Raw genomic sequence first — 19,388 nt, forward strand, 5'->3', positions numbered from 1 at the left:
CTCTTCGGTGTCTGTTGCTTGGCGTGGAAATTTCGATACAGATCAGGAGAGTACATGTACATGTACAATGGCCCATCCATCCTCTTACCAAAAATCTAGCTTCCAATGTATCAATGCTTCCAAGTATGTACATGCATTGGTCGTGTTCTATGAAATTATTGAGACCACTTCAGAATGTGCTGGGAGACGGCCCATCGATACACGCATGAAAGAAATTTTGCATCAAGGACACCAAAATCTACATTTTTGAAGAAGGGAATGCATGCGCGTAACACCCAGCATGAGGTTCAGAATCCCTGGCCTTTGGCTCTCTCGAGAGCATGGAGTAGAGAAATGCCTTCTCTGCCACAATGCTATTTGATGCAGGAAGTGATTGGTTTTCATCCTTTCTGTGGCACGATGTTTTTCTAACTTAGTATCCTAACAATCTTAGACTCTCTCTGTTGATAATTTTTTATGAACAGATGAGATCGCCTGGTCATTTTGCCGAAATTTTTCTGCAGACACCAAGCAAGAAACAAATTAAACAGCTAGGGTAGCTCTTGTCGCAGTAACTATGCGGCCACCTATATAGGCGGCTTTTGACATCATTTTCTTTCTTTGTTCGACGAAAATGGTATAGATCATTGGGAAGACTTTCGTGAGAACCTCTACCAGGGGAGGAGCGGACAGGAGAGGTATGGTATGACGTCCTGTCCTGGTCTATTAGAAATGATACGCCCCAAAGGTGTGCCATTGTCATTCGGAATGTAGAGCTATAGGCAGAGGGATATATAAAAGCTTCACCTTTTCTCCTCCTCCAGCGAAGTAGAATACTACCCACCTCATCAACCTTTTCTACCTACCTATCTTCCTCCCAGAATCATAAATCCCACATTCTACATCCCGCATATCCGTCCCTTTCTCGAAACATACCAAGCAGGAGCAGCTAAAAAGCCAAAATCAATAATAAGAAATATACCTATATATATATAAAATGCAGCTGTCAATCCTTGCTACGGCTCTCTTCTTCCTGGAAGCCCTGGGAACCTATTGCACACCTGGTCGGTACATATGTAGCCTCAACCGCAAGGGGACGGCGGATGAGTTATTCGTTTGCAACATTCACGGATTGTGGGAAGTGTCCGCCATCTGTGCCAGGCCAAGGTGCTGCCTAACCACTGGCAATGGCTTGAGAGGCTATTGTCGGTGTTAATGAGTAGTCGGACGGTTATATATATGGGGCGGAGTGGTAGCGCCATAAATTGTGTATGTAACCTTCATATGTTCGCTTTGAAAAGTTGGATTCCATACTAACTCTTGCTGCAAAAGAATAATAGGGTCGTGCTGTAAGTTTTGCTGGATGATTGGCCCGTCAGTTGGGTGTTGATTGGAGTTCCGTCAACGTCTTGTGTGAGCAGGAGAATCGAACGGTCCGAAGTGGGATCTGTGGGAAGGGTTGGGATGATATATACATGTTCTCGGTGATCAGAGTTCCTGCTTTTGTTGTTCAAGTCATTGTCATTGTCATTGTCATATGTTGTCATTCGCAAACCCTACGGGCAACAGTATGTTCTATTCGGATTTCTATGGTTGTATCGTATCTTTGCCTGTTGTTGATGCTGCAGAATATTGCCGGGAGGATTGAATCAGGGTATTTTGTGAGATTTTGCGTTGATCTTAGTGAATAGCGTTCAGGACCCATTAGAAATGGAACTGTTTGGTATCTCATGGAGTACTGGGGCTTTCCATGGAGGTTCAACTGAACCAATCATGGAGTGTAGCAAGTGGAAAGGAAAAGGTAAAGATAAACCAAAAGGGAATATGGTTCATTTCATGAAAGAAGAAAAAAAAAAAAATTCAATTCCATTGATGTAGCTGAACTACAAACTTGGTTATGATCCAGAGAAGAGATTCGATCTGCTTTCGAACGCCTCCAATGCAATAACATAAAAGCCAGGGAATGTGAAGCAAAAATGTAAAAAACAAAAGGTATGAAAATAGAAGGGGCCGCAAATGAAATGACGAGGCCCCGTTAACCGCCAACCTCTTTTACTTCTAGAGGTTTCTCCGACGGTGGTGACGGTGAGTCTATAGCATCAAGCGCGTGAGGCTTGTTGTGAGGGCTTAGAATGGCTCGATATGTATCCTCCTCTTCCTCCTTTAATCCGAAACCATAAGGATCCCGCCTTATGAGGAAGCTCTGAAGCCTACTATCCAACGAATTCATCTGAGCAATCGTCTGCTGCCTCCTGCCGTGCAGTAACTTGGCGCATTTCTCATCGGCGTCTCTCGCCCGTTCCTCGACAAAGCTCGAATAATTACCGATCGATACTGCCTGACCCAAACCTCCAAATATCATCAATAGAATGAGGAATGACGCAAATGTGCCATGCGAAACAGTCGAAGCTTGGCTTTGGTTTGGGTCATGTCTTCGATGCCACCGTTCCCAGTCTTCCCAAGTAGCGTTTCGGTATATGGAGTCGTCGCCGCCCGTACCTCTTTCATATTGTGTATCCACGTTTTTGGTCTTTTTTTCGCCGAATAGCTCAGTACGATGGTCCCACCCATGTCCATACCGATCATAGGCATCCCGCTTGGTTGGGTCGGAAAGGATCTCATGCGCCGCAACTATAAGTCTGTAACGATGTAATCTGATGGCTTCAGGCACATTTCTGCATAGCGGATGATCTTTATTCTGCAAATCCGGGTGGTAGATTTTGACAAGGTCATAATATCGTCGCTTGGAATAAGGTTCGGTTCTGGCTTGTTTGAATATATCGTAAGGGGAAAAGGTTGGTGTTGCTGGCCAGGATAGATCCGCCTCCGACCCCAATGAATATGAGCTATGGACATGAGCAAATCTTCTATCGCATCGTGGTATGGAAGGCTTCTTTCGACGGGCGGGGGATGTGGGCGTCGACTGTAGGCTAGAGGCGACTTGCAATTGACTGAACAGATGCAAGCCGCCACAGTAGCATGACAGAGCCGGCGTTTTCAACATAATAACTCGCTAGTTAAACACTCTCCATAGAAACAGACATCAAATGTACCCTCATTGAATCGTTTATTCGAACTCCTCAGGAAGAAAACCATTGTAGTCCGCGCGAATGATGGGTAGGGGGGATGTTGCCGATGAAATCCCATAGGGCCATAGTTTCCCTGTTTCCCCTCGGAAACGGGAAATCGTCGGGCCGAGTAGATCGTCGCCGCCCAGTTGCATCAACTTCTCCCTGGATCTGATATTCACAATCCTAGCTGTCACTCTGCAAGTTAATTAACAATGCCTAGACACGGAGATGATGGACGGAGTCGGCGGCAACGTTTAACTTCTCCACATCCTATTGATTATGCGCGTTCCCAAGCAGCTAAAGAGGAAGACCACGACAGCTTTCGGAGAAAATTCGATGACGATCGCCCAGGGATGAAAGACCGCAGGCGACACTCCCGAAGCCCGGGCAGGCCATCCCGCAGAGAACATAGATCCCACCGTCGAAGAAGCCGTTCTAGAAGCTATGAAGACACTTCCAGAACACGACACGACCGTTCTAGCAGAAGTCCACATAGAAAATATCGGGATAGAAGCCGCGATGACGACGACCGCGGGAGGCCGTCCAATAGACGACGAAGTGTATCAGGTTCAAAAACAAGATCACCTCCCCTTCGAATATCTCGTAGCCCATCTCCTAGACATTCCAAACGCTCAAGAAACCCACTTCCATCCCAGAAAGATGCATTCTCCAAAACCCCCGGAGACTCAAAATCAGAAACGTCCACTCCACGTCCAGAAAAGGAGAAGCCCAACTTCGCTAATACCGGCCGCCTAGCTGCGGAGACCAACACGGTAAAATCAAGCGACGGCTTGACCTCCATTGTCCTTAAATATCATGAGCCCCCTGAAGCTCGAAAGCCGCCTACAAAGGACCCTTGGCGCCTCTACATATTTAAAGGAGAGGCCTTACTTGAGACGATAGAACTGAGAGAACGGAGCTGCTGGCTTATTGGGCGGGAAAGATTAGTCGTTGACTTACCTGTCGACCATCCAAGCTGCTCCAAACAACACGCTGCGTTACAGTTCCGCTTCGTCGAGAAACGGAATGAGTACGGCGACAGGGATGGTCGAGTGCGACCGTATTTAATTGATTTGGAAAGCGCTAATGGATCTACTGTTAATGGAGAGTCCGCACCCAAGGGACGATACATGGAACTTATGGACAAGGATGTGTTGAAATTTGGGTTCAGCACCAGGGAATATGTTCTCATGCTTCCGCCATCTGGTTGACTATCTCTTTCCTGAGCCGCATAGAGCTCCCAATGAATTTAGGCCATTGAAATATTGTTCCTACGCAAGGAAGTACTTAAATATGTACAGTACGGTTTTATTCTCAACAACAAGACAACGAACTATGATACAAATACCGTCAAAATATTCATGTGCCACTCTCGCATCTCAAGACGAGAACAAGTTCCAAGTTATTAACCAACATTTTACACTTGGGCTGTTTTTCCTTCCGTTCAGAAAATATTCGTCACAACGGGCCACTAACAAATTATGCTTTGCCCGTCATCTCCTCGGCTTCCTCCTTAGCTTTCTCCTTAAGATACTCTGCCCTGGCCTTCGTTTCATCCTTAAGTTCTGAGGCCTTGTCTCCCGCCTCCTTCGCAGTCTTCACCGCCCCCTCCTCAGCCTGTTTCGATTTGATACCAATAGTATCTTTGATCTTGTGGGTTGCCTTCTCTGTTCTCGTGCGATTTTCGTCAGCCTCCTTGCTCTTGTTATGCTACAGCAATACTCCAAGAACCAACTCCTTTCCAAAAGCAAGACGGCGCTTTCTTAGGACTCTTAACAAAAGCAGGTGGGGGGGACAAATCGAAAAGTAGCAGTGGATCACTACATACCACCCGTCTCAATTCCCTTCACGGCAGCATTTGACACAACGCGGTCTGCCTTTTTCAATGTCTCCTTAGTTACTTCGATGGGACCCCTATCGGCCCTCCGAGCAGAGGTGGAGAAGAACGCCGGTCTAACAACTGCAACGCTGGCAGCTCTGGCTGGGATCACGGCCGTCCTCGTGAGGAGAGTGGCGCGGGCAAGGAAGGACATGGTGATGATGAGGTAGTAACTTGTTGAGATACTTATTTTGCTTTTTCAGGGGTCGAGATACTAAGAGAAGGGGGGATGGCATGGTCAGCACACATAAGTAACTTCTGGATCTGTGTCAAGAGCAAGCTGCAGGGATACGGTACGACGGGGTATTTATATCGTCTACCTACCTTCTTCTGTCGAGGTATCAGAAAAACTAGCTCTGTGGTACGATGTACTCCGTATGTTTGTCAAGTCAATATCGAAATGGGGCATAAAAGGTTTTTTCGTCAACGATTTAAAAAATAGCCAGAGTTCTTTGGTCTGATGGGAAACCAAAGGGGTACTTATAGCAGTGACAATAGAGATGAGGAGAAAGCAAGCCATTCCCCAATACACTGTGTTTCTCGTCATTTCTGCGGGTTGGAGCTTCTTTTCCCTGACAAGATTCACCTGTGACGTCACTCTACCAGGTTCATGAGTGACGGCATCGTACTGGAGGTAGAGACGTGGTCATGTGACCTCCAAAACTGCAGAGTTCCTGCACGAGAGGAACCAGCTACAATTAATCAACTCTTAATCTGTTTTCATATTAATTTTCTAAAAGAGAAATCTAGTTGAAATAAAAGCATATGAAAAATAACATAAAAAAATATAATAATAATAATAAAGAAAAAAAAAATCATGGCCCTATCAAACCCGGATGTACTCCCATCATCAAAGTCAAATATAAAGCCCAAACTCCGGACAGAAATATCAGCGCATTTCCCACTCAGTTTCTTGTTTCAATAATCATTACCAGGCCGGGCAAAAACTCCCTTGCCAACAGCCCATCCCATTATTGTATCCACCCCTCTCTTTGTTGCATAAAACAACATGGCAATACATATGACGCCAGGGAATGCATAATGAATCCCACCCCATCTATCACTTCAACAAAACATTTACTTACTTAGTCTCTATTTAATATTCAACTTGCACATAAATGAGCAAACCCCCTGAGTAGGAAATAGTGTGATGAAGGTCCAACTATGCAGACGAGGGAGAATAAAAAATGTCGAGGTGAACTCGAACTCAAAGTAAAATCAACAAATTAGTAGTTAACAAAAAAGATTATTGGCGTCGGGCATAGCTATATATTCGGTCGAGCAGGTGAACTCCCACTTCTAAATCGACCATGGACCGGGAGATTGCCAATGTTTTCTAGCGGGAAGCGAGCCATGGATTGCAATTGATTATCGTCACTTGCGCTAGGCATCAGATTACGGTCAGGGTAGGGAGGGCTTGTTGAATGTTTCAAGGCTGTATGATCGCTGCCTTGGCCTGGGTGAGTTTGTCTTTCATGAAGCCCTGATCGCATCCGTGCATCAACGATGTTTATGGGTTCATGTTCTCCGAACCTGATATTCTGTGTTGAAGGGCGGTGGCTGAACTCTACAAAGCTTTTGGTCACGCCATCTCCGGAGTCAACTATCATACCTGGGCCTGAAGATGCACGGGACATCGCAGTAGGCTCCAGTGAATTTGGAGTGCCTGGACTAGAGCTGATAGCGGATCCACCACCACGCCCGTACGACGTCTGGGGAGAGCGAGTATCTAGTCTGGACATGCCGGGTTGAGAAACGTTAACAAGGGGTGAAGAGAGTCTTTTCCCCAGGTCAGGTGAAAACCTAGGTGGCACTCTAGTTGGCTCGGTATGAAGCGATTGGTCGGATTGACCAGAAACATTTCGCGACATGGGCTGGGATGAATAGCCAGCTGGGATTGACTGTCCCATAGAAGGACCATAGGCCGCGGTATTCAGATATGATGCAACTCCTAGGCCTTGAGTGTCTTGGGGTGGGACAACAACGCTTGAGTATCGCGGTTTTGTTACTGTTATATCTGCTTCGTACGGCAAGGGTCGGTTGGAAGGCGCTGCCAATTGGTATTGTGAAACTGTGTCCTGAAGACCTAGAATGTTTCCGCTTGATCCTTCTGACGAACGTGACGGGTGGCGGGAATGAAAGCGTGACGGCGGAGTTAGAACACGTTCATTCTCTGGGCGTTTCCATGACGATCCCGTACCTACCTCGCTATGATGCGAGTTGGTCAAGTGGTCGGATGATGACCTGGGTGACCAGCCATATTGGGCCGGGGCACTTCCGGGGTGTACTGGGACCGAGTTCTCGGAAAGCTTATTGCTATCTGATCCCCAACCTATGGGTGGAGAGGATCGGCCAGATGATGAAGTGGCACTCGGGCGTCTTCCAGCAAGCACGTTTGCATAAGTAGGGTAATTCTGTTTCTGAGCTGGTTTGGAGTTCGTTTTCTCTATTTCCCCACCACGAGCTGGGGGTGAGTTCGCCCGACGCACTGCGGCGAGAGATGCTTCGGCTTGGGATTTAGCCGAAACCTCCTGTTCTCCATCGTTATTTTGCGGGCGACTCGGTGATCCATGACCGTGGACACCAGAAATAGACACAACGGGATGAACGGGTCTGTAGCTTCCCAGATTTCTTTGGCCACGCATTCTTCTTATTCCCAAACGGCGCGACACCATCCCAAAGAAGCTCGGGTTCTTCGGCTTTGCGGTAACGACCTTCCAGTCGCCTTCGTCTTGTGCGATAGCCGAAGATTCAGGTACCTCTGTGGTCTGGGATGGAACCGGAGACATTGCAGGAACAGTCCCGCTGCCCTCCAAATCGGATTCATATCCCTGATCTTCTACAACAGGTAGTGGTAAATGCTGCGAAATAGTAGATGGAAAGTGCTGTAGCGGTTTCCGGGAAGAGATGTATTCAATTGGTGAATGGGTCTTGTCATTGTCCACATCCATCTCCCAAGTAAACCGGGAAGATCCACTGGTTGGCGTATCAGGCATTGAGGACGTGCTACTAGTTCGGTCGAAAATCGATTTCTGATGTTTCATTAATTGCTGCGACGCCACTGGTGACCGATGTTTAATTTCTTCCGAAATATCATTCTTCACTTGAGACAGCGCGTGGTTTAATGGCACCAAATCGGGGGGTAGATCCGGGTTGCGCTTATGGGGTCGAAGTTGTTTGTAGAGGCCTAGGAGAACGCTCGAATGTGTTTCATATTGGCCAAAGTCTTTGACAAGGCCAGGAGACTGCTGAATTCTTATCCTAGCAGTGGCATTGTTATATGACATCAAGAAGAGCCTTGTCGAAACAATAAGCCACCACGCAAACGCCCCAACCCCCAGCCTTGAGAGTTCATCGCGGAAGAATGTCTGCACCACAGTGTGTATTTTCACAACGTCGATGGAAGTATTGGCCCCGATGGATGATGGGTTTTGGCTGCCGCTCGTTTGTGAACTCTCTAGTTCTGAAGACGGGTGGCTATCATGCAACTCCGTGCTTCGTCGGAGAGCGGGACTGTGTTCATTCGACACATAGGGGTCGAGCGCGCGCTCGATCAAGCCATATCGAATGAGGATGGCGAAGGTGTTATCTATGTGCCTTTCAGAGCTTCCCTCCTCTTCAGGGGCACGAATTTCAACACCACATTCGAGGAGAGCTTTCCTACCCAAATGGATCATCCCAACGGGGACGTCGTGTCCGAAAAAGGAGAGGATGGTAATCAAATTGACCGCCTCCATGTGTTGGTTGTTTTGCAAGTCGGCCATGATTCCACGGTACGGCTCCGCAAGTCGTTTATCTGTGGTTTGAGGTTTGATACGAAACTTCTCGATTGCTTTTCCAGTGGCACTAAGACGATGCCCCATAGCATGGATAGCGAGTGGTAAGCATTCAAAATGCTCCACCAACTCTGTCGCTTTCCGCAATTGCTCTGAAGTGGGCTGTTTGATGTTAAGATCCTTGAAAAGAAGCGTCCGCGCATCTTGGACAGACAGAGGTCTAACTTTCAGACCAAAAGGTTCGAAGAGCCTTCGTTTTTTCCAGAGCGTGCGATCAACAGAAGTATATATGATACTCGAATTTGTATTATATGGGATAAACTTCTTGAACTCGTTGATTTCGTCATCATCGTCACAAGATAGGCCGTCAAATATCACAAGCCAGTTTTGCCTTGAGCCGAACCATTTCAAGACCTTGTCAATATACTTGTCTCTGTCGCGCCAGTCAGGATCCTGGGACTCTTTCTGCTGCGTTGAGGACACCCTTTCGGCAATGTCCCAGAAGCATTGGCAACATGATTCCCTGGACCGAGCATCAATCCAAAAGATGCCACCGGTATACGTAGCACGCTGATTAAAGACGTACTGGCGGGCAAGGTGTGTCTTTCCCGATCCTGACCCACCGTATATAAGGACGGAAACCACATCTTCCGCTCGCCTTTTCACCCTGAACAGCCGATTGTGGAGTTCTTCGAGCTCCTTTTCCATACCAACGAATACCCAATTTGGGTGAAATCCTGGAGGAGCAACAAGGAGAGGTTCCCCAGTCTCCTGAAGTGGAGGTAGTTCGGCACTGGACATCAGTTGAGATCTTGTGATGGGTATCAACTCTGAATTTTGCCCAGTATGCAACGATGATATTGAATTTCCTATATGAATGATTGTTAGTCGACTGCCATTATCTAGACATCCCGAGTACTAGGTTAATAATGATTCCATGGGCTCGAGAAAATATTTGTTTCTCGAGACAAGAGACATCAAACTCAATACTCCCGTCCGCTACTCTGAATGTCTGGGAACCAGCTCAACACTGGAAGGGGATTTATTATATGAAATGACCTACCAAGTGAATCTAACCTCTCCGTATGGAGAGACGACTGACTCCGACGCATTATGTCATCCATGTACACTAATTCAGTTAGAATCTGACTTCAGGGTTTACCAGGGGTTGGTCTCATGTATGAGAGGAGAAATCATGGGATGATGACAACTTACGAAGACGTTCAGCTTCCTCTCTCATATTATTTCTTCGAGCTCGGTGCTCCTGTATCCATCTATTAGCGATTTCGCCTGGTGCCTCTTTCGTATACCGGAGAATAGCTTCTGCCACAGCCTCATAACCAGGCGACTTTTTGCTTTCGAATCGACACATGGCACCGTGATCCGCCTCAATCCCCATGCGTTCCACCCCCTCGATCACTGGTGCAGCAGAAGATTCATCCACAATGAACTTGCGAGTGCCTTTCAAGTCCATTGGTTTGGACTCGTGGAAAAAGTAAATCCGGAACCTGCCCATAATCTCCGCGAACTGGCGGTTAACATTTTGCAAAATCTCATTGTCAGGCCTCAGGGTCTTCAGCAAACTCGGTGTGGTATCGAATAGTTTTTTCGGCACCAGGCTGAATAATGTCTGTATAGCGCTGCCCAGGTTCGCCAGATCAGAGCCGTTGTGGGGTGTTCCCATGAACAGGATAGCATATGTAGAGATGTATGTTGACCGAAGATGTTGGGTTTTTGGGTGCCTAAGATGCTCGCAGTATAGGAGAGTCCTTTTCACCACGATGCCACCGAGAGAGTGGCATACAAAGATGATCGGCCGCTCGACCGCACCTTGCAGCTGTATAACCCTTGTTAGCGAAGCGCAAACCTCCGTCTGAAATATCTCATCACAAACATACATTCCTATTTGCAATGAGCTGACCGGCAAGGTGCTCAGCATGGTTATGTAGTCTCTCCTTCGACGTCCCCCTTGCGAAAGAAGCGACATTTGCATCGTATCCGTAAGTCAATATCCGGACATTTTGGCCTTTCAGGGTATGAGGAAGGAGATCGCCAGGCCAGAAAACATCGGGTTTTTTGGTTGCCCATGTGTTATAGGAAGTACCGTTAAGGCCATGAACAAACACTATGCTATACCGATATCCAGCATATATAGTCAGTGACACATACATGAACTCCGGATAATACGGGGGGGGCCAAGGACAAGACTCGACAACAAACAAAGCACAACTTACTCAACCTGTGGTACCAGCGGCTCGGCACAGCGGTAAACTTCCGTCAACCCAAACTCTTTTACGTCGAACCGTTTGGCGGTAGTAGAACCCATGGTTGTTCAGACTAGAAACCTTAGATATTTCCAGAATCCACCGCAAACAACCCGGGGGGGCATCCCCATATATATATGAAATCTGGCTGCCCAGGTTGCAAACAACAATAAGCCAAGTGAATAGCGGGGGTTCTTCTATGAAGTTCTTCGAATGGAAAACAATAGAGTGCGGTAGGACAAGCCGAAAAGTGAGGTTGGAAAGGGAGAGGAGTCAATAACAAGGCGGAGGTTGGGTGAGTACAGGAGGTATAACTAACTTGAAGCTGCCTGACAGCCGTGACGGACAAGCTGATCCCGTGAGCAGCGGTAGGTAGTTATTGAACAGCCTTCTCTTCTTGTGCGGAATCACTCAATAGCGGAAGGATGAGTCGGCATACACCCCACGCACACACATATCCATACCACACATACCAGGCGTAGCGTAGGGCAAGTGGGCAAGGTCAGCTCAGCTGTCTCTCGTAGGTTTTCCTGCCCGCGAGTCACACTACTACTTCGTACTCGACGGGGCAATCAGTGTCAGTGCTTACTATACCTCGAGGTACCCTGCACAAAGTCGACATATTAATAGCTAGCTTGTCTCTTGCTCGCCGTGCTATGCTATTTATGCTTTTGGGGAAAGACAAGCGCCCGGAGATCTCTGGGGAGAACCCCGTCGAGAACTCCAAACCCATCTTGGGCCCATCCATCCCGCCCCCACCCACAGAGCCGCACATCACGGGGAGTGCGGCACTAAAAATCACAAATCGGCCGGGCGATGCCTGTGGGTCCGGGAACGGGCAACCAACTTGCAAGAACCTATGAAGATGCATAAAAATAGCGCAGGGCCAAGTCCTCTCTTTGATATCTAACTAGCAAATAAAAGGATGACAAAGTTGAGTTGCCACAGCAGACAAACACCCCACCTCACCTCCTGGTGAGAGCCCAGGTACAGCCACAAAGCGAATCAGCCAGGGAGAAAATCTGATAGAAGGACCTATTGGCGTTTTTGGGACGTAGGATTCTCAATAATGTTGGAAGTAGGCTCCGTGATGCGGCAACGAGCTCTACAAACCAATGGATCGAACCATATCGAGGCGATCTTGCTCCTCAAATATCTCCAACCACTCATGGCCCACAGCCGAATGAATCCCAGGCTTTTTTCTATTTATTAAGAAAGCATGACATCTGGCTGCGTGCCGGATACTATTTTTCAATGCCAGCAATTTAATGATGGCTCTTTATAAATATATTTCGTCTCTGCCATTCTCCTTGTCATGCGTCTATATATATCTACGGAGAAGCGTCTGAAGAGCTGGAAATAAGCAAGACGTAGAAAAGAGGAGACAAGCTGAAAGTAGCCATCAGCTGGATTTCTGATGAGTAGCTGATGGTTGTTTCATGATTCGTTTTGCGCACATGAGAAGCCTGGCCATGACGTCAAAATTCTTTCTTCACGGTTCATACAATTTGGCGCGGTGGGATTTATCATTCAAAAAACCAGTTATCTAACCGTTATAGCCAGATATGAAAACCAGGAGGGCCGAATAACGTAAGTACTCCAAATAGTTCATTAGATGCCGACCCGAACGTACATGGGCACACTTACATGTAGGTATCCTATCCATCCCCTAAATAGGACGGCGGGGGACGAATCTGAGCTCACGTCGGGTAGTATTTTTCATAGCAGCTTATTTGTTAGTGTTTAGTTATTATTTAATGGGATGGAGCATTGTAATGCCCAATTCCTCAGAAGGGGCCAAGAGAAATGATCCTCTCTATGTATGTATGTACCTGGTATGACAAGCGATATGATATCTATATATCGAATCCACAAGAAAATGGCGCAGTCATAAATAAAACAGAAAAATTATCCGGAAGTTTGAAATGGAAATGTTGTTCTGTTGTATGCACCCCACTGACTACATGATAATATCAGGCCAACATCCTACGTCTTTTCTTACTCTACACCTGGTGCATCCACACACACAATCTCAGCTGATGCAATTTCTGAACAACCATCCCTTTCATAGAGGCAAACAAACACAGTTTCCTGGCTTGCTGAAAGGGCTCCGCATTTGAAGTCTCAGTGAAACACACCCAGGGTTCCTTGGAGGGCTGGAGAGCGAGAAAGCAATTGGAAGATGCCCCCGTCGTTAGCCTAACAGCATTCTATAGGGCAGCATTTCGAAAAGTCGGGACGAGTTACTGAGTGAATGAATGGCGAAAATAACGCAAAAGCGAGTCCTTGTGGCCAGGTCTATAACACAAAACAAATGATGTCACTAGAAGAAAAAAATGTAAGGAGCACAGCTGTCCATTATGGCCCCATAAATTAATTAACCTTGCAGCTTGTTTGGTAGTCTCTCGTGAGGTTGAAATGAACTATCTTTTCACGGGAACTGCAGGGAAGCCAGCCACCTTCCAAAGAGCCGTTTGGGTTATATGACTTCATCAAATCGATTTGACTAGGCCACAGCCACCGGATGTTTTACCCCATATGATAGATGCTCGTAAAGACTGCATATCTCCGCAAAAACTCATATCTGCCAGATAGATATGAACAAATCCCAAGTAAAATTCCGTACATATTATACAAGTTGAGCTCTCTAACCATTTCTGCCAAATACTTTTCTGCCTGGTTGCTTGTGGTGTCCGCACCATACAAACCGTTCCGCAATCGAGGCCCTGTGCCCCGCATGCCTCGTTTGAGGCATTCTAGAGAATATATACGACGCATATATCCCGCACGATCACCTGCCCTTAAAGCAGGGCTTCCTCTTTTCCGCAAAGGCCTTGAGCGCCTCAAATCGGTCCTCCGTCTCCACGACACCGAGGTAGGCCTCGTTTTCCGCTGCCGCCCCTTTTTCAAACCCACGAACCGCTTTCATGGCCTGCTTCAACGCAATGGGGCCACCTTCGCAAATATCCAGGGCAAGCTTGATGCTCTCCTGCAAAACCTTTTCTCTCGCTGCGCCTGGTTGGGCAGCTTCCTCAGGGCTGACCTCCACAAGTCGATTGCAGAGTCCGAGGAAGTACGCCTCCGCCGCGCTGACTCTGCGACCGGTGAGAATCATGTCAAGCGCCCGGTTCTCACCAATGAGCTTCGGTAGTCGGTACGTGCCTCCTGCCCCGGGGATAATGGCGAGGCGAGTTTCAGGCAGGCCTACGATGCTCGTCGAGCCAAAGACACGAAGGTTCGTGGACAGGGCGAGTTCCAGGCCGCCCCCAAGAGCCATTGATGAGATGGCTGAAATGGTGGGGATTGGGAGGGCAGCAAGGCTTGCGAATGTTTGTCGTAGTTGGGCGAGGAATGCTTCGGTCCTATAATAATCACATATTTAGCGGATATCCTCGGGGCTTCGTTAAGAAGAGAAGCACAGCTACGGACCATGAAACAAAATCTCCAGAAAGAAGCGAACGTTAAATATATATATATATATTTATAAACTTACTCCTCTCTCGTAAACTTAGCCCGCTCCTTCAGGTCTGCGCCGGCACAGAACGCCGCGTCTACATTGCTCGCGAGAAGCAAAGCCCTCGTAGGCCCGTCCCCCTTTTCAGCATCAATATAATTAACATGCTTGGTCAAACTATCCAGCAACTGTCGCGAAATAGCATTCCGTGCTTCTGGTCTGTTCAGTAGAAGGACTCTGATATGCCCGGCACCGGGTGCGGGGATCTGCTGGACGTCAATTACAGAACCATGGGCGCTGGTGCCGACAACAGTGCTATTGTAGCGGACTTGGACAACAGCGAATCGTTTGAGGGCGAATGGAGAGAGGACCAAGCGGAGAGACATTATGAGATGAATTGGAGGCAGTGCCAAACAGGCAGAAATGTGTGTATGTAGAGTATCGGCGTGGTTGTTGTTTGTGCTCGAACATTTTGAACCAGGGTTGGCTTCGGCGATTCGGCCAGGAGCGGCTGCGGCCGTACTGCGGGATCCATTCTTGGCGTCTCTACTCTGTAGATCTATGAGATGCAACAGTCCTCGCCTGCTGGGGATAGGATTTAAAAACACGATGGCTGCATGTTGTTCTATTGCTTTTCGTCCTACAATTGATCCTTGGGTGTAATATATATATATATATTCTGCTCTGTAATTGTGTTAATATTGTTGTGGCACAGCAGTTCCCAATATGACGTCAAAAGCTTTGCAAAATCTAAGGTACTTGGGTATCATTTTCAATATGTTCACTTTCATATTTTATTATACAAGATATAAGTATATATATACACGCAAGTATGTACTTGCAATCATCTTCGTTGTCCGGTTAGTACAGCCTTATACTCCCTAACCTCCTCATCTGTTGGCCAAGGCGACAAGAGCTCCGTACCCTCAATGATGTCGTATGCTTCACTAACAATAGGATCGGCAAACGATCTTGCTCTTTGGGTGGACCCAGAATTATCTGGATTATCTGGATTATCTCTCCCACAGTGGAAACTGCGAGGATTAGAAGTAGGAGCTGCGTTCGAAGCCCCAGGCTCAGACATGCCAGATGTCCGCTCCCAACCGCCCTCCAAAAACACTCTTGCAGCCACCACGGTACGACGTACAAGTCTTTTTCCACCCATGCGCTCATCGGAAGCGAATTTTACGCCAGCCTCATATTTACTCATCAACCGGAGAAGGGTTAACAATCCAGCACGATCGCTGGCTAGACCAAGAACTCGAGCATATGCGTGTAGGAGAGACGGCGAGGTTGCCTCGAATGTACTTGGTAGCATAGCAGGAATGTTACTGCCACCCTTTTCGTTAGATAGCCCCAGTGATGACAGAAGCTTCTCCCCCGACGTCAGTTCCATCATATCAAATTGACGTTTAAGGAAAGCCACGCTCTGCTGAACCATTTCATGAATTGTCGAGTATGACAACGAGTCTACTGAGTTATCTTTCTGATTGGTGACGTTTTCGATTATTCCTAAGCCATGTTCAGCACCTTCCATGTCTTGCCTGGCCGCCAAAATAAGCCTTGAAAGAGCAGAGCAAACGATTTCGAATCCTCGACTTTGGAGAGGGACGTTGGCATCCTGCATCCACTGCAGAACACGGCAGATTTCCCACCATGATATAACACGCTGCATGGGAATTGAAATCCTGTGGCTGCTGAATTTAACTCTATCCGTAGCTAGTGCTGACAAGAAATGACTCCATGCAGGAAAATACCGTGGCATTCTTGACTTCATCAGCCGCACTGCATGAGTGAGGGCTTTAGGCCGATGAAATTGCTCAGTTTCGATCGACCGCCGCTTGGAATCTGGGGGAGAGATGCTGCTTTCTTTGTTGGGAAAAAATAATACCGGGAATAACTGCCGTATTTGCGTGTTCGAGTCATCGGCGGACGGCTCATTGAGTACAGAAAACCTACAAAGAAGTCGTATGAATGCGGCAAAAATGTCGTCCGGTATTTCAGCAAGAAATTTCTCGTTCTCTAACTGGCCTCGAAAGAGGCCGGAAACCAGAGCAGACTTCTGTTCGTCGGGCAAGTTGCTAACGAGAAGGTATCCTATACCCGTTTCCATAGACTTTGAATGAGTGAGAAGAAGAACAAGCAATCTTCCTGAGGGTTTAATGTTATGTGAAATCATTTGCTGAAGCAAGTCATCCAATGTTGGCGGTTCAGAGTGAACGTAGATGACATCTTGTGGAGAAGAGGGTTCAGGAAACACCTCCTTCCCATCACCCGGTAGGGCTTCTGTCGAGAGTTGTGAATGAGAACTTTGGGAGAGGTCATGAAAGGTAATTTTTTCGGCCATTGCAAAATATATAGCCTTATGGGGGGGAAGTCCACTGTTCTCGTAGGACAGAAAACATGCCCATGCCTCCTTTAACGTCCTTGTAGCACGTATCCGAGCAGACCAGAGATCGAAGTACCTTTCATTATCCCCAGGTTTAGTCATACCAATACTAGCTCTCGAAGAAGGCTGCGCAGGAGTTTGGTCTGAAGAGGACGACGTTCGAAAGCGGTTAGGCTTCGGAAGAAAGGTTCTCGTCTGAATTGTTGGAGTTTTATCAGTATCCCATCCAGCGTAAATGGCTGCAGTCTGCTCCCACGCCGTCATACCATATCCGACATCCCTCATATGGGAAATAGATTTCAACGCCCTGCTCTCGCTGCCTTCATTTCCCCTTTCGAAATCGATACCGAGCTTTTCCTCTTTCCAGGGCGGCCATGACTGCGCTTTAAAATTTGCCCACTGCCGCTCCAGGGTAGTTTTCTTCTGCGCCAGCTGTACGTTAGTAATAGCTTGATAACCTTCCCTAGTGACAGGGAGAGGAGGGCTAAATTTTGACATTTCCCTCAACAACTGAAACTGAGCGCGTTGCTGAAATATAGCTGAACGATATGGGTCAAGTCGACATGGAACTGCTAAAAGCGAAAGGAGCTTGTTATAATAAACAGTCAGACCTCTAATCTTCTTTTCGTAAGCCTCACTCGATTTATTTTCGGCAGAGGCAGTTCCAAGCGTTTGGGTAATCAAAGCTGCTATGGAAGGAAACGCCTGTGGCCATACTTGTCCAGCAAGCCGTATAAGGCGCACAGCAAGGATCATTATAGTGTTGTCATCTCCAGATCTGTTCCAAGCACTCCTTTTGGGGGAAGAGGAGGTTTCCGGGGTTTGGTCGCTGGATGGGCTATCACTTAATATATCCCAGGTCTGGAACAAGAGGATCTTGAAGGCGGTAGCACAGATGTTTTCTCTTCGTAGAGTGAAAAGTAACACAAAAAGTGGAACTTTAGCACTGTCCAAATTATTTTCATGAGCATTTTTCTCGAAGACCTTGTAGCGCATTGCCGCCTGAAGTGGCTCGGAGGAGGTAAGTATCCAGGCCCACGCCATCACGTCGTCTACCGAATAACCCCTATCCGACAAATATTGAAGCACTTCGTCGTTGAAAACTGTAAGAAGGGCATCGTCAAAGGCTTTGTCATATCTCTGATTTGGGACGGTCCCAGGAGGCTCTGACCCAAGCAATGGATGAACATAACGTAGATAGTCTGCGACGACTGTTGCGCTGGCTAGGCGCGCCTTAGGATACCGGAAGCTCTTGGCTTTGGTCTTTCGCCAAACTTTAGTAGAGATGCGGGATGTAGCATTGGGTGAATTGTACGACAGATCCACGCTATGGCTCTTCGGTTTCGCAATGCTGACATCATACCCGCAATTTTCCAATACAGCTATTAGGTACGCCGAAGGGGACGATGTATGCTTCTTCGCCTTCTCGCGCTTCGTCTCCCGTGTTGTAGTCTCGCCTTGTGCGCCAGGGCCACGAACCGCCCCATGGTCATTATTGGCTAATTCCAACGAACGCTCAGCATGAAGAAACCTAACGACGGTTAAGTTACTGCCATATTTTTGCGGAATAGCGAGACGGCGTGATATGTTCGAAAATTGCCGCGAGTCGCACCGGCCTGCGGTAAGAGGTCCAGAGGGGTCGGAAGCGGAGCGGACAGGGAGTCCATCCTACAGGAGTGTCAGAACTAGTCTCGCGAGAGATTGTACAGGGTGGGAACTGAATACCTGTAGTTGAGACAATGAGAAATAGCTAGATACCGCCCGGCCAGACTGATAGCCTGCCACCCGGCCTCGAACACAGCTGCTAATGGAGGACATCCATCGATCTTTGGTACAAGAGCACTGCAATGGCCGCGAGAACAAGATTAAGGGGAGCTGCAATAGAACAATAGAGTAAATTCAAATCAATCAATCAAAAACGGCAACTCTCCGAATTGCCTCGCTCTCGCTCTAATGCGTTAACTAATTGATTTGCGAGGCGGAGTGGCCTTGTAGATCTCCTGTTCGTTGCAAGAAAATAGGATATGTGCTTCCATGGATGCGATGGAGATGTTTAGTCAGCCGGTAGGAAAATCCGTTCGGGTCTCGTGGTCACGTGCCGAGCTTAAATGCACCACGGGGTTCCTGAATCGCCGCCGCCAGAACAGAACGACGTCTCGTTTAGTGTCCTCATCCAACCTTCTCCGCTGGTGCGAGTCTCTTGAATATCTCGCCTTTGTTCTGGTGTCCTGACGATTGGTGTATCACACGCTGCTTGTACTGGTACTCCTGTGTGCTTTGTTGCTGGACGACTTGGCGTCTTGTCACGTCCTTGTCCCTCCCCTGCATGCCTGACTAAATTCGCAAAAGCCTGGCGGTCCCCCATCAACCTAAGAACGCCGAAGATCTCCCTGAACAAGCGGAGCTTATCGAGCGTCGCAACTTCGGTTTGAACGATCGCGCTAAATGGTTTCAGAGTCGCCTTCTATATTTGTGTTCTTTGACCTGTCCAAGAAGGCGACGTACGAAGTTGACTTTCTCAACACTCCAAACTCTTTCATCCCACGCTGGGGCGTTTGATCCACCAGAGCGAGCGT

The 19,388-nt window shown here is 47.7% G+C and overlaps 6 protein-coding genes across 8 annotated transcripts; 1 reads left to right on the plus strand and 5 right to left on the minus strand.

Annotated features, from left to right (window-relative positions):
* Positions 1–69: 69 nt before the first annotated feature.
* On the minus strand, positions 70–3,098 carry BDBG_06284 (uncharacterized protein). The gene has a single exon (XM_031722544.1). The coding sequence runs from the start codon at positions 2,981–2,983 to the stop codon at positions 2,015–2,017; it is 969 nt and encodes a 322-aa protein (XP_031579337.1). The 5' UTR covers positions 2,984–3,098; the 3' UTR covers positions 70–2,014.
* A 120-nt stretch (positions 3,099–3,218) lies between these two features.
* Positions 3,219–6,831, plus strand: BDBG_06285 (FHA domain-containing protein SNIP1). Its single transcript, XM_031722545.1, has 2 exons — positions 3,219–6,389; positions 6,505–6,831. The coding sequence occupies exon 1, from the start codon at positions 3,263–3,265 to the stop codon at positions 4,259–4,261; it is 999 nt and encodes a 332-aa protein (XP_031579338.1). The 5' UTR covers positions 3,219–3,262; the 3' UTR covers positions 4,262–6,389; positions 6,505–6,831.
* BDBG_06286 (uncharacterized protein) lies at positions 4,073–5,633 on the minus strand. The gene is made up of 3 exons (XM_002623392.2): positions 5,254–5,633; positions 4,879–5,143; positions 4,073–4,717 (listed from the first exon to the last, which is right to left on the minus strand). Exons 2-3 carry the CDS (start codon positions 5,081–5,083, stop codon positions 4,530–4,532), a joined length of 393 nt encoding a protein of 130 aa, XP_002623438.1. The 5' UTR covers positions 5,084–5,143; positions 5,254–5,633; the 3' UTR covers positions 4,073–4,529.
* On the minus strand, positions 5,636–11,908 carry BDBG_06287 (LipA and NB-ARC domain-containing protein). 3 transcript variants are annotated; one of them, XM_031722547.1, is made up of 6 exons: positions 11,289–11,908; positions 10,940–11,117; positions 10,604–10,835; positions 9,921–10,542; positions 9,769–9,834; positions 5,636–9,574 (listed from the first exon to the last, which is right to left on the minus strand). In XM_031722547.1, exons 2-6 carry the CDS (start codon positions 11,029–11,031, stop codon positions 6,195–6,197), a joined length of 4,392 nt encoding a protein of 1,463 aa, XP_031579340.1. In that variant the 5' UTR covers positions 11,032–11,117; positions 11,289–11,908; the 3' UTR covers positions 5,636–6,194. The 3 variants fall into 3 exon arrangements, with proteins under 3 accessions (XP_031579340.1, XP_031579339.1, XP_031579341.1); XM_031722546.1 differs by having other exon boundaries at positions 5,643–9,574; positions 10,940–11,860; XM_031722548.1 differs by lacking the exons at positions 10,940–11,117; positions 11,289–11,908 and having other exon boundaries at positions 5,663–9,574; positions 10,604–10,916.
* Positions 11,909–12,522: 614 nt separating this feature from the next.
* BDBG_06288 (methylglutaconyl-CoA hydratase) lies at positions 12,523–15,060 on the minus strand. Its single transcript, XM_002623394.2, has 2 exons — positions 14,463–15,060; positions 12,523–14,331 (listed from the first exon to the last, which is right to left on the minus strand). The coding sequence occupies exons 1-2, from the start codon at positions 14,807–14,809 to the stop codon at positions 13,761–13,763; spliced, it is 918 nt and encodes a 305-aa protein (XP_002623440.1). The 5' UTR covers positions 14,810–15,060; the 3' UTR covers positions 12,523–13,760.
* A 68-nt stretch (positions 15,061–15,128) lies between these two features.
* On the minus strand, positions 15,129–19,357 carry BDBG_06289 (uncharacterized protein). Its single transcript, XM_031722549.1, has 2 exons — positions 18,538–19,357; positions 15,129–18,480 (listed from the first exon to the last, which is right to left on the minus strand). Exons 1-2 carry the CDS (start codon positions 18,628–18,630, stop codon positions 15,268–15,270), a joined length of 3,306 nt encoding a protein of 1,101 aa, XP_031579342.1. The 5' UTR covers positions 18,631–19,357; the 3' UTR covers positions 15,129–15,267.
* Positions 19,358–19,388: the final 31 nt, after the last annotated feature.

The sequence above is a fragment of the Blastomyces gilchristii genome, assembly GCF_000003855.2.
Source record: "Blastomyces gilchristii SLH14081 genomic scaffold supercont1.13, whole genome shotgun sequence".
NCBI classification, from domain to species: Eukaryota; Fungi; Ascomycota; class Eurotiomycetes; order Onygenales; family Ajellomycetaceae; genus Blastomyces; species Blastomyces gilchristii.